This window comes from Anolis carolinensis, chromosome 2, assembly GCF_035594765.1.
Source record: "Anolis carolinensis isolate JA03-04 chromosome 2, rAnoCar3.1.pri, whole genome shotgun sequence".
Classification (NCBI taxonomy): Eukaryota; Metazoa; Chordata; class Lepidosauria; order Squamata; family Dactyloidae; genus Anolis; species Anolis carolinensis.
Window position 1 is genome coordinate 303,357,506 of NC_085842.1, and position 14,525 is coordinate 303,372,030.

General features: G+C 36.0%; 1 protein-coding gene across 5 annotated transcripts in view; it reads right to left on the minus strand.

Moving 5' to 3' along the window:
* The window catches only part of nipbl (NIPBL cohesin loading factor), a 205,200-nt gene that overhangs the window by 54,202 nt on the left and 136,473 nt on the right, over nucleotides 1-14,525 (minus strand). For all 5 annotated transcript variants that reach the window (XM_062972485.1, XM_062972486.1, XM_008116105.3 and 2 more), the window contains 2 exons: nucleotides 6,608-8,116; nucleotides 2,862-3,044 (listed from right to left, as the gene is read on the minus strand). In XM_062972485.1, coding sequence (XP_062828555.1) covers nucleotides 2,862-3,044; nucleotides 6,608-8,116 — 1,692 coding nt within the window. The remainder of the gene's footprint in view (nucleotides 1-2,861; nucleotides 3,045-6,607; nucleotides 8,117-14,525) is intronic.

Sequence of the window (14,525 nt, forward strand, 5' to 3'; positions counted from 1 at the left end):
TGGCAGGTATCACAGCTTCTTAGAGTACGTACACCTTAGAATTAATACTGTTCGACACCAGCACTCTTTGGCAGAGGAGGTTAAAGACCTTATAAAGTTAAAACTTCCATGATTCCATACCACAGAGCAATGGCAGTTAAAACGGTGTCAAACTTCACTGATCTGTGTAGATTCATCCTTAGTCTCTATTGTCAATAAAACTCTATGTCTTTCTTCTTTTGCTTTCTCATTTTTCTTAAATAAAAGGTTTATATCCAGGGTAAAATATCAAAAAGTCTTTACAGATGATTTAACCACTTGTTGCCATATGCCTTCAAGACATTTTTGGCTTCTGGCAATCCTAATCCAAAATATATTACAGTCTTGCAATTCCTGCACAGGTGAGAGAGTGATGATGTCACCCTGTGGATTTCCATGTCCCAGTGGGGATTCAATTTTTGATCTCCCAGAATTCTAAATCAATAATGAAACCAATACACCAAGCTGCTTCTTATATAGCTTTTAGCTTATAATACATTTTGTGTAAGATAATGTAGCTTCTTTTACATTTTATCATTTCCCGACATTCCTGAAGTTCAATAATTGAAAAATATCTTTTCTAACTAAAATACTTTTTTTCCATTTTAAGACAAAGTATTAACCTCATCAATGTTTTCCTTTACTTTTCACCTATTTTTATTTTAAATATATTTAAACAATGAGACATTTAAATAGAATCTACGCATTTTGTCCTTTTATAAGGCATTTATTATCTCTTCAGTACAAAGTAAATCTGGAAATGCATAGGGGGAAATGCACTGTATCAGCTGGGATTTGGTTTCAGGACCCCTCATGGATACAAAAATCCATGGAGGTTCAAATCCCATTATACAGTGTCACAGTAAAATGGTGTCCCTTATGTAAAATGGCAAAATCAAGGTCTGCTTTTGGGATTTAAAAATATTTTTTCAAGCCATGCATGGTTGAATCCATAGATACAGAATCTGTGGATATGAGCACATTGTAGAAAGAAAGCTAGTCATTGCCAAGGTGGTTTATACAGTGTACATTTCATATTATTTGTAAGCTTTAAAATTGTTTTTTTTTATCATTTTTAAATTGTTACCCTTGTTTAGAGCTGGGGAAGGATGTAAATATTTTATTATATAAATAATACTAGTTAGAATTTAGATATGTGTAAACATATTCCTGGCTTTCTTTTTTATCCAAAATTTTAATCACACCCCCTTCATTTAAACTTTGAAAAGACCCTCTTCTCCTTTGATCTTGCTAGGATAGATAATGTTCATCCATATTTTATTTCCTTTTTGTAATGGGGTTGGGGAAGGGCATTATAATAAATCATTTACTTTGAGCCATTATACATTATAACAAAGCATTCAATCTGGGAAATCAATAATGTAGTAATATTTTCCCCCTGCAAACCCCACAATTTTTTGCCCATTTTTTTTTTAAAAAAGAACTCATGTATTTCCTAATTTGATCTGTCTCTATATTGTGTGCTAATGCCCTGAACCTGTGATAGATAACTTAAGGTAAAAGGTAAAGGCTTCCCCTGACGTTAAGTCCAGTCGTGTCTGACTCTGGGGGTTGGTGCTCATCTCCATTTCTAAGCCGAAGAGTTGGCGTTGTCCATAGACACCTCCAAGGTCATGGGGCCGGCATGACTACATGGAACACCGTTACCTTCCCGCCGGAACAGTACCTATTGATTTACTCACATTTGCATGTTTTCGAATTGCTAGGTTGGCAGAAGCTGGAGCTAATAGCGGGTGCTCACTTCACTCCCTAGGTTTGAACCTGGGACCTTTCAGTCTGCAGGTTCAGCAGCTCAGCGCTTTAACACACTGAGCCACCGGAGGCTCCGATAGATAACTTAGTCTAGGGCTAAATTCAATTGTTTGACCTCAACTAAAATAGATCTGGTGAGCTTGGTACAGTGTTCCCTCATGTATCACGGGGGTTAGGTTCCAGGACCACCCACAATAAGTGAAAATCTGCGAAGAAGGGGCACTATATTTATTTTAATATTTATACATTCTTTTAGTAGTTATACACTATTTTAAGTCTTTATCAACCAATCGTGTGTTGATAAATCACCTCCTTCTCCTCCAGTTGCCGCTTGGGCTCCTTTGCTCTCTCTGGCTTCTCCTTCCTCCCTTCCTTAGGCTGTAAATTGTAATTTTTTATGATTTAAAATATTCTTTTAGAGTTTATGGAAAAACCGCGAAACAGCGAATCCGCGGAAAGTGAACCGTGGTGAGGGAACACTGTACATCAACACTATTTTACAGTCCACTGATTGGTCACCTGGATTTAGGCCAGGTGTGGGAATCAGCCCAATAGATACTGAGGGATTGAAACCCCTACAATTCCTCACCACTTTAGCTAGCTAGCTTGTTTGGGAACTTCAGTACAGTATCATCCAGAGGGTCTGAGGAACCTCATCTTGATTTAGAACAGCGATTCTCAACCTTGGGTTCCCCCAGGCGTTTTTGCCTAGCTGTTGGGATTTCCAGCTGTTGGGATTTCTGAGAGTTGAAGGCCAAAACATCTGGGGACCCACAGGTTGAGAACCACTGATTTAGACCAATAGAATCAAAATGTGCTGTCCCATTTTAATTGATCTATTCTAGGTATAATTAAAATTGCATTCTACAAAAAATTAAATGCTGGAATTGTGTGCTCCTGTCTGGTTTTCGTCTTCCTTTTACTCTGACCTGTCGGTATTGCTGCAGTCTATTCTTATTTCAGCTGCATCCACTGATTGTTGCATTGCAAGACTCATAGGGAAGTCACTACAAACACATCATCAAACAAAATGTACCATTATTAAAGCAACAGATCACCACTCCACTTACTTTCAAAAGCTTCTTCACTGTCATTGTCTTCATCAGAACTGATTTCAGCATATTTTGGTTTTTCATTTACTGTACTACGCTTACGTTTGTTCATTTTCACTCGTTCACAAAGAGGCATGGTGGATTCAATTTCTGCTAGCAGTTCTGGAGGTAATTCCTTTAACACTGACTGATCTATACTACCTATCAATAAAAAGTAAACTAAGTGAATAGAAAACTAAGCACAATAGTTATTAGCATGTTAATACTAATTAACATTTCAAATGACTTTTCACATTGTATGTTAAGACATCTTAGAGAACAAAATAAAAACTGGAACAACTAGAAATATACAGCATTACTTTTAAAAACTATATTTTCACCCTTAAGTTCCAAGGTGAACAGACATATAAAAGCAAGCAAGAGCTCTTCCTTGCAAAGTAAGTATATTAAAATAATAATCTTCCTTTATTTTAACAGGCTCTTCATATGCACAATACATAGCAATCTTTTTTGCAACCAGCCATTATTCATCTCATATTGACATATGCAAATAGATTGTGTATATCAGTCATTTTCCTGCTTACAATGTTAGTCATGTCAAAAAAAATTCATATTCCAATCTTATAGCAGAATAAAAGAACTCTTCATATGCATTTATAAAAGAGACAACTTTTACAAACATACTGCATAAACAATCTGAGACAAAATCCATGAATAAAGAAAGAAACATCAGTAGAATTCTTCTACCAATAATGGTTAGGTACCATTGCCCAACAAGGGAAAATTAAACCTTTCTCCTGATTAGAATCTTGCTGTTGTCCTTATTTAAAGTGTGGTATGGCCTATCATCATGTAAAAAGGGCTTATCTCTGCATATGCTGGTTTTAAAAACAAGGGAAGAATTATCCTCCAGTAACTATGACTAAATAAGTAAACCAATTCACACATACCCTGAATTGGAATGAAGAGAACAGATTTTGACATGAACATTTGATATATATTTAGTTCACTCTTAATCTTACAGTATTAAGTCTGTCATAAAACTATTTGTGCTCTCAAATTTCAGACTTCACTTCAGAGATTAAATATAGTCAGTAAGTTAGTCTTGTGTTTTCTTGGGAAATATTTTAGTTCTAAAGCTTAAATATTGCTGGCTCTTCATTTGTAAAATGAAACAATTCATTTTTCTAAGTGATTCAAGAAATACATTTCCAGTGGGAAGTCTTAGATACAAAATAGGTTCACTTCTACAGACTACGGCAAACAGACCTTAATGACTGAGTCCCGTTTGTGAAAACAATGAAATATGGTGAAAGACGAATGAGGACTCGCATTTCCTCTGTTAAAATGTTTTGCGGTGTCAAAAACCTGCTTCAGAGTTTCCTACCCATTAGTGACAGATTTCTAGCGTACATATAGAGGAAAGCAAATAGGAAGAGGGCTCATCAATTCTGACTGAAGAGGGTACATCCATTAACTACTGGTCTATAGAATATCCATCAACATTTATCAGCCCAATATAAACTAAAATCATTAGCAGATGTAAAATGATTGATTTACAATTTAGTGATCTTACAGATCTGTAAACATGAAAAGCATTGACATATTTTGAAGAAGTATAACATATTTGAAGTCTCAGGTTGCAATATAATCACACATTTATGCACAATACAAATATCATACTATGCAAAGCATTAACAACGGAAAAACACCACTAAATTACAAATAATCAAACTAGTAATAGTGATAACTTTAAAACACTGGCAAAAATAAAAATATCGAAACAACGCCAGAAAAGTTAAATTAGATTTAGAAGGCTACTTGTTTCTTTATTTGGGACTAACACCTAAAGAAATAAACTTCCATTTTCAATGTTGATGATATATACATTTACATTGTTGGTTAATCTTCATTTGAGAATATTATTCATATGTCCATGACAATTGAGGCTCGGCAGAATGTTCAGAACTCATTCTACTTCTAGTACTATAAACACAACAGTTCCAAAGATATTACTAAAAGAATTCAGCGATTGAAAAGCCTTCAGATAAATATCCATAGTATGAAAAACAAATTACTAATGAATACATGCACCACACACACACCCATGTATTGCCACTCAAACTATAGACACCCTACTTTTTATTCAATATAGCAAACTTGAGAATAGGAAGCTTTGATGGGGAGTTCTGGCACAATCTCCTTTCAAGAAGGCATTGCTGCACTTCATACGTCTTCTTTCTCCCTCTTCAGGTGTTAACATGGTTTAAAAATTCTTCTAGATAGCCCATTTCAGTGCATCCAAACACTGCTTTGAATTCGTGTTTCTTGAGTAGCAGCTAACCAATCATATATACAACAGAATTCTGAAGGTATATAAGGCCAAAAGCAGTTTGCATTTTATCATGAAGATCTGCCACTCAAAGTTCTCCCCCATTGCCATCACATTTATTCCTGAATGAGTGCAAGCTTTCATGGACATCATAAATTGCTTAATACATTCTGGCTCTAGCCTACAAAACACACATGACTACTCCAACAGCACTTAGTTTCATGTAGGTATAGAAGAAAACAAAAATGAAACATGTGTTACCCATCAAAATCAATAGTTCTTTTGAAAGCAAAATCCACTTTGAAATAAGCATGCATTTTCAAAATTTAGCTTGCTAATTATTTCAAAAATACATTATGACACTTTATAAAATACAATAAGTTTTCATACTATCTTAAATGGAATACGTTTGAGCTCCATTTAGAATATACTCAAAATTTGTAGTTTGCATGATTCATTCCTTTCTGTCTTAAGATGAAACTCCAAATCTCACTGATCTTCAAAGATGTATCTAACACAGTTCAGTGGTAGACGCATCCTTTGCATGTAAAAGATCCCACATCCAATCCCTAACTTCTCCAGGTAAGGCTTGAAACAATGAACAGCTGCTGGCAATCACAGTGGTTCCCCAGGTGTTTTGGCCTACAACTCCCAGAAATCCCAGCCAGTTTACCAGCTGTTAGGATTTTTGGGAGGTGAAGACCAAAACATTTGGGGACCCACAAGTTGAGAACCACTGGCTTAGATTAAACAACATTCTGACATGGCATATTCTAGCTGTCTATGTTTCCCCAAACTGGGATAATCTCATCTAACTGACAAGCATAGCGAATCAATTAACATAACTCTGGCAATAACTTTCAAGCAAGTCACATTACAACAAAAGACAGATCATATTAAGAAACAAAACCAACAGAACTTCGAGCACTGTCATGTTTATATACTATCAGATCCAATTTCAATTCCATTCAGGAAGAGCCAAATAGAAAAGCTAAAGCAGATGCACCATTTGGTCACAAAAAAATAAATCAAAATTCTCTGGAGTCATGTCATTACTTTTGGTGAATGTGGCATTTTCACCTTTTAGCATTATTTTGGAAAATGAACCAAATAAGATTAAAGCTAGAAGCTGAAGAACTACAGCACCCCACATTAACATATAATAAACTCCCAAATCTAAGTTGTTCCAAAATTATGTGTTTTCCCTAGGATGCAAAATCAACATGTACAGAACTTTAATACAGACATCAAACTAGAAGTTTCAACTATATAAACACTGTCCAATGCAGAAACATTAACATATTTACAATCTTTTTTCAAGCTATAAATAGTCCCAAATTTGATCAAGTTAGGATGGTTACAAATAGATTCTAATAAATACAATGAAATATTGCAAGATATTAAGGGTAACATAAATAATTTGGTGCCTTACCTTTGTTTGATTTGGATGACTTGTTCTTGCTAGATCTGAAACAAGAGCTCCTAGATTTTTCTTCTCTATCCTTAATAAATTTTTGTACATCATCCAATGAAAGCTTTTGTAGAACAACAACTGGTTTAGCTCCTTTGTTTAGATCCTCCACTAGACCAATCTTCTCAACTTTGTTCTTTGATTCACCCTTAATTTCTGATTTCCTTGCTTCGTGCATGACATTGCCATCTTTATCACGTTTGATTTTTGGAATGATAAAGTGTTTCAAAGCACCAGATCGTCCTCCCAACAAATAACTGGGAAACTCAGCTTTACTGTCGGTGTGTGACTTATTACTATCCATTTTACTCTTATTACCATCTGTCCTTCGTTCATCTTTACTGTTGTGTGATTTAAAACCTGGTCTATCTGGTCTTGATTTACCAATATCACTTCTACTTTCCTGTTTAATACGAGGGGTGTCAGGTCTCGATCGCTGATCCCCAGAAGACAGTCTATCCCTGGATTCACCAGATTCATGCCTGTGTTTTCTTTCTAGTTTTTCAGCTTTTGTGTTATCTGGTCTAATGCTATGTTTAGAATCATGCTCCCCTCTACTTGAAGATCTCAAATACTCAGGTCTTCTAAGCTTTGATGAATCCCCTCTGTGTCTCTCTGAATCACCCTTGTCCTCAGATTTTTGTTTAAGGTTATCATGATCACGCCTCAGAGTGTCAGAAACTGAACGTCCATCAGGTCTCTGTCTTAATACATCAGTCCTTTCAGATTTCACCCTAGAAGGATCAGATTTCATGTCCATTTTATATTTAGAAAAATCAGGCTTTTTCTCTGATGAGGATTTACCAGAATCCCGCCTGTTTTCATGTCTGTGTTTGGGGGTTTCTGGCCTGCCTTCATTCTTCTGCTTTGGGGTTTCTGGTCTGCCTTCATTTTTCTGTTTTGGAGTATCCGGCCTCACTTCATTTTTCTGTTTTGGAGTCTCAGGTCTTTGCCTTATTTCTTGTTTGCCATTATTTTGCTTTCCCTCATTTTGTTTTACATCTCCATGCCTATTCTCCGGTTTGCTTTCACACTTAATTTCTACTTGTTTGCTTTCACTGTGTTTAGTTTCTATCTGAATACCCTCATTTTGTTGCATTTCCACTTGTTTGTTCTCACCATGTTGTATTTCCACCTTTATACTTTCAGATTCTGTCTTTTTCCTTGGTGTTTCTGGATGATTTTCAGATTTTAGTTTAAGTACTCCAACAACATCCTCTTGAGGAACAAAAACAGAGCCATCATTACATTGCTTCACCTCTTCAGGCTTTTTGATGATGTCCAAGTCCTGAGTAACAGTTGCCTGAGTGTCTGTGCGTCCTGCTTGCTGTAGATCAATACTAACCATCAAGGCTGGCCTTGACCCATTTCCTGCAGAACCTGTCTCCTGAGAAGCTGGTTTATTTCCTCCCGTAGCACCTCCAGCCTCCTGAGGATAAGAATCTTGTTTCCGTTTTTTCAAAGGCTTATCTGCAGATCAAAGAAAGAATATGTTATTATTCATGTTAGTAAATAACATGAAAATGTGTAAAATGCACACAATTGACCATGTTCATAAATTATTATTCAAAAGTGGACTGTTGTGGACAATATCTTACATGATGAAATATAAACATTGAGAAGTATTTAATAAAATATGCAATATAGGAACAATTAAGAATTAGGATTTTTGCATATGATATGGAGGGAGGGAGAGAATTAGCTGGTGGCACTATTGCTATTGTCCAGGCGGAAAAAGTTTTTCCTAAAACATAGTAACCAATAATTCTAGTTAGGAATAGTTTTGCATGGATTTTGCTTTGAAAATGTCTTGAATTTGAGTGAACGATAAAGTACGTTATACTTATTTTGAACAAGTTGCCATTTGGATACAGATCTAGACATGTTTCAATATTTTTGAAAGTATATTTTCTGACTGTATATTACATTGTGTCAAATAATTAATAAAATCATTTCAACCAAAAAAAGAAAAATGAGCAACTATTCAGTTTAACCAACGCTCATTCAGCATTCATTCTCTGATTAAGAAATATGTTGGTAACATGTTTTTTCTAAGCACACCTAAGAAAACAACAAGGCTTTACAAAATCTTGGCAATTAACTTTGCAGTATTTGCCATAATTTCTTAGATCTGATAACATTTTATTCACATTTTGAAAATGCATTTTACAGATGTCAAGGAAATATTTTTGGGATTAGATTAAACTTTGTCCCTAGAGTACATAAAGATCTTGGAGTCCTCTTAGGAGATAACATATTTATTTTATATAAACATTGCCCAGGAACTAGGCGTGTGTTTTTGAGGAATTTCAAACTGAAGTGGAGAAGTGACTGCAAAATTGATTCCAGTCTCAATTTTCTTAGTATTGGTTTTCCTGAAATTCCTAAAGAAGCAGGAAGTAGTGTTTTCACAAATCCATTTGAGTGTATGATATCAAGAGAGATATAATTTTGCAAGAACTAAGACTATAATAAAAGCTATGCAGAATGAGAGTAAATACCTATATATTGTAACATTCTAATCACACAGTAGTCAACTATCTGCCTATGAGAAGTCCAACAGCAGGAGTGTGATTATACCCTCCATCTTGCATTCCCTGGCAAGGGATATACAGAATCACCACTGCCACTGAAGTTTGAAGTGTTGAATCCTCACTAATAACCTAATCCTGCCTGAATTTATCCAACCGCCTTTTAAAGCAACCCAAGTTTGTCACCCTAATCACAAATGTGCTATGTGAAAAACAAGTTGCCTATTCATAACTTGTTCTTTAAGTGGTCACCTTTGATCTCATATAAATAGGTCATATTGAGCCTGTGCAGCTATATGTTCAGAAACTTCTAGAGCTAATTTGTCTTTTTGGTAAGTTCCTCACCCCCTGCAAACTATGCCATAAACTTCCCATCCAATTTTTCTGACTCCAGCCTGCCAGATGTCTGACAAAACTATAAACAGAAAAATCAAGGCTACACTGAGGAAAGGGCTGTGTGAATCCACAAGTGACCACTCAAAGATTCAGTAAGAGGTAAGGAATCTTCTTCTTTGAGGTTTCTGTGACTCACAGAAATGGGTAATTAGGAAGCTACTAACCAGGACTGTAGGAAGGATTTATGACAAAAATAATACTGCTTGACCAAGAGATGCTTGGTCGCAAGATTGTAGATCCAATATGCAGTGAGAAACAAAAGGAGAATGCTGGGACGAGATCTGAGCCTTGCAATGTCTCTTTTACTGGGATCTCTGCCTCCCCCCCTCTTCCCCAGCACAAAATAGCGCTACAGCTCTGGAGACTTCTAACAAGAGCAGGACATTCAAGTTAAGCCTGATGTTTAATTGTGGACAGTATTTGGGTTAAATGTGGACATCCTTTTCACTGATCTCCATAGCAAAAGCAAAAAAAGTCATAACAAACAAAACTGAAGAGTCTGACAAAAAGAAACATAACGGGTTATATTTAAAAAGTAAGACCCTTCACTCGTCTAAATAATGCAGGGCACTGCCATTTAAAGCTGTGGTAGAACCACAGTCTCTAGGATGGTATTATCAAACAGGCTGTGAAAATAAAGTTACAGAAGTCCTCTAGAAGCTTCTGAACAGCAACTGTAAAAGTGCAGAATGATCGGTCTGTGTGAATTTCTCACTTCTTAAATTTTCAGTGGATCATTCCATATTATAGTGTTATGACTGAAGGCAAAACGTTTATCCTTAATAACTTTCCCTACACCATGAATAATTTCATCACTTCTCTACTTATTCGCCTTTCATCTGAGCTCACAAGGTAGTTGCTCCTAGTCATTTGATCATTTTGGTTTCTGTAGCTTCTTAAATTCTACCATATGATTATTTTGGTACAGTGGTCAAAAAACAACAAGAAATCTATTTTTATTAAAATAAACAACAACCCAGACGTTTCTAACTAAAACACTGCAAACATGCTGAACACTGCAAAGACATATAGTCCTGTGATTTGTGGCTTCCAGCCAGGCAATTGTTTCAATCCCAAAATTTGAGTTGTTTAAACTTCTTGAGCTACCACATTTTTTTGATTGGAAGATGCACCCTAATTTTCGTACCACCACGCAAAAATACATAAGATATGTATTATTAAGACAGACCCCATTTTAAGAGATGTTTATATGGTGGGAGTGTGTCAAAATTGAGGAAATATAGTACTAAGAAGATATTAGAATTAGAATGTGATAAAGGTTATTTGAGAAGAGTAATCCAATGAAGCACTTGAAACTTACAACCCAAAAAACAAAAATGTGAAGTATTGTTTTATGACTGAATAAGAAAGGTAGAACTCACTTTTTATTTTAAAAAAGTACACTGACTCCTGCTCCAGAGCAAAATAATGTATGATATTAATAGAAGAAAACAGGCTTTACCACATTCTGTAACCTTTTTCATCTCATCAAGGATAAAAGTTATTGAATCCTAGAAAATGAAACCCTTGAATTTAATATTTAAAGGTAGCAGAAACACAATAAACACTACAACAAAAACAGAATTAACATGTTCCTTTTCGTTGTTTAGTGAAGTGTACAGGTACAGTATATTATAATTAAATTAAGAACCTTTCATTTACAACAGAATCTGTGCTGCAAATGTTCAACATTCTTACACTGCAAACACCTTCAGCATGACTGAACCCCGTAACAGGATGAGTAATGGAATAGGGAATGACAGTCTCCATGTATCCATGCACAAGGGCCAAACTGTCATGGCACTTCTTGAATGCACTTTATCATATCCAAAGTACATTTTCCCCTGATGTTAAATATTTTTAAAACTGGACTTCTATAGGTTAAACACTCCAGTTACCAATCTTGATTTTTCCATTGTATATATCGGGACTTGAAGATCCATGGATTTGGGTATCCAGAAGGCTCCTGGGAGCAAACCCTATATTAATATACACCACAAAGTGGCATTTAAATGATAAGAATGTGTGTAATATACCAGCAACTTGCCTATCAACCTGTAGAAATCTCATGAATACCAGGGTTCCTGAGGAAATATACAACTCAAATCAACATTAAAAACAGACTAAAATAATATTTAAAGTTTAGTTTTAAGAATCAACCCACTGGAATAGGTCAAAAAGACCGAAAAAACTGAAAAACTTGGCTGCCCATCAGAAATTCAGCTGGCCATAACTATTCTGACTTCTCTGGGGAGGGAGTTTCATAATCAAGGTGCTTCAAGAGAGAAAACTTGGTATCCTGTATACAACAATGTGTCATTTCAGAACAGTGGGACATGCAACAGGATCACTGAGGATCTCACATTTTAAACAGGCTCCTATAGAAAGAGTCCATTTTTAGATATCCTGATCCCAAATCTTTTAGAACTTTCTAAGTAAAACAAAAACCTTCAATTGCGCTTGGAAGCAACCCGGAAGCCAAAGCACCTACAGTGAAACACAAGGCTATTAAAGCATTCTGGTTTTCCACAGTGTGCATGAAAGATAGCTTCCAAATACTTTTTTTCATTCATACAGACTGTATCTTGGTAGACTAATCAGAAGATTGTTAAGGTATGAACAACTGAAACAAAATATGTTTCATGTAAGAAGAGGCACAGCTGACACACCAGACTAGGGCAAAACATTCATGGCCATAGCAGCCAGATGACTATCCAAGGAACAATGGGTCCAAGAAGACCACAATCCCTAGATACAAATCTGCTTTTAGACAACAGTACAATCCTATCAAGAACAGAATCTCAGTACCTGGTTTCCTGTGATCAACAAAGTTTCTGTCTTATCTGGACTGAACCTTAAGACTATTCATTCACCTGCATCCAATCCGTCACAACATTCAGACTATGATTCAGGACTACCACAATTTCCCTGGCAGCAGTCAGAAAAAATAGTTTTCAGCAGTCATGAACCCCAACCCCCAAACTTCCTATGTCTTACCCTAAAGCAGTGGTTCTCAACCTGGGGTCCCCAGATGTTTTTGGCCTTCAAATCCCAGAAATCCTAACAGCTGGTAAACTGGCCAGGATTTCTGGGAGTTGTAGGCCAAAAACATCTGAGGACCCCAGGTTGAGAACCACTGCCCTAAAGAGTTAATGTAGATGTCAAAAGGACATAGGAGAGTGTATTGAACCCTATGCAATCCCACAGTACCCCAACTATCACTACTTTCTGATAATGATCTGTCAAATTAGTTCAAAAGCTCCACAGAGTGGTGCTCCTAAGTCCAATATCAGCAAATGCTAAGAAAGACCCTACCACTGAAATCCTTACTTTAAAGGAATGTTTTACTTATTTCTCAAATAAACACTTACACAATTCAAATGTCTACCGCCCTTCTGGCAGTAGAAATTAGCATACTTGGATCTAATGAACCAATTATTTATCTCACTTCTCCAAATCAGTAACATCATCAAGTTAAACAAACTAAAACTCCTCCCTTAAACCTGGAAATATGTGTTCATCAATTACCTCTCTAGGATCTACCTTTAAAGTGAAGTACAAACTGAAACAGAACTGTGTGATTTCCCCTGCAAAATATGGGAATATTCTTAAACTCTGAATCTCCCCGAGTCACTACTCCCTGAAGTAAAGCACTTCACAGTCAGTCAGGTGGAAACAGTAATATAAACAGTATGTTAGAACAGCAGCTAATAGCATATACAATTGGATCAGAATCTGAAATGACCTTAACAGATTCGAGAGCTGAGCCAAAACTAGGTAACAAAATGAAGTTCAATAGGGACAAATACTATTTAGACAGAAAAAATGAAACAAATAAAGCCAGGTAATACCTAGCTTTACAAAAGTATATTTCCTTCCATTGAGTGTATGAATATAAAACTAAATCCTTGCTGTTTTAGTACTATCCCCTTTTGGTTTTCTTTACTTGTTCATGGTCTGTATAGTTCTGGATTTCTTAAATTCCTTTAGGCACTGAATACGAACATTGTCAAGTCTTCCACTGTGATTTTAAATCATAAATAAACAGTGTGCAAGGCAGTTCTGTAGCTTTATGTCCATTTTTAACCGTAAGTCCTTCAAACATACATAGCTAATCAAAGACAAATAAACATTTGGAACCAGATCATTAGGAATTGGATCTTAGGAGAAAAGAAATTTAGAATTCCAAAAAAAGTATATTATACACACCAGGAAGAATTAAGAGTGAGAAAATCCACACCTGGAATTATACCACAAAACATTCCAATTAAAACCACTATTAGAAAGTAGGTAAAGGTAAAGGTTTTCCCCTGACATTAAGTCTAGTTGTGTCCGACTCTGGGGGTGGTATTCATCTCCATTTCTATGCTGCGTTGTCCATAGATACCTCCAAGGTCATATGGCCGGCATGACTGCATAGAGTGCCGTTATCTTCTTGCCGGAGTGGTACCTACTGATCTACTCACATTTGCATGTTTTCGAACTACTAGGCTGGCAGAAGCTGGGGCTAATAGTGGGAGCTCATCCCATTCCCCGGATTCAAACCGCCGACTTTTTGGTCAGCAAGTTCAGCAGCTCAGCAGTTTAACCCGCTGTGCCATTGAGGACTCCCTAATAGAAGGTAGGAAACAGAAAAGAGAGAAATTGTTTAAAATAGAGCTTTGGCGTATTCACAAGAAACATAGAAACAAGCATTAAAAAAACAAGATGTCCAAGAAATGTATCATTAAAAAGATGGAAAAAATGGCAACCAGTATGGATGCCAGAAATATCGAAGTGGATGCCCACAGAACGTCTATGAGAACGAATTTGATCCCAATTGGTAGAGGGAAATGAAAGAGAAAGGCTATTATAGTATTAAAGATAATAATAATAATAATAATAATAATAATAATAATAATAATAATAATAATAATAATAATAATCCAGTTATTGTTATTATTATTCCGAAT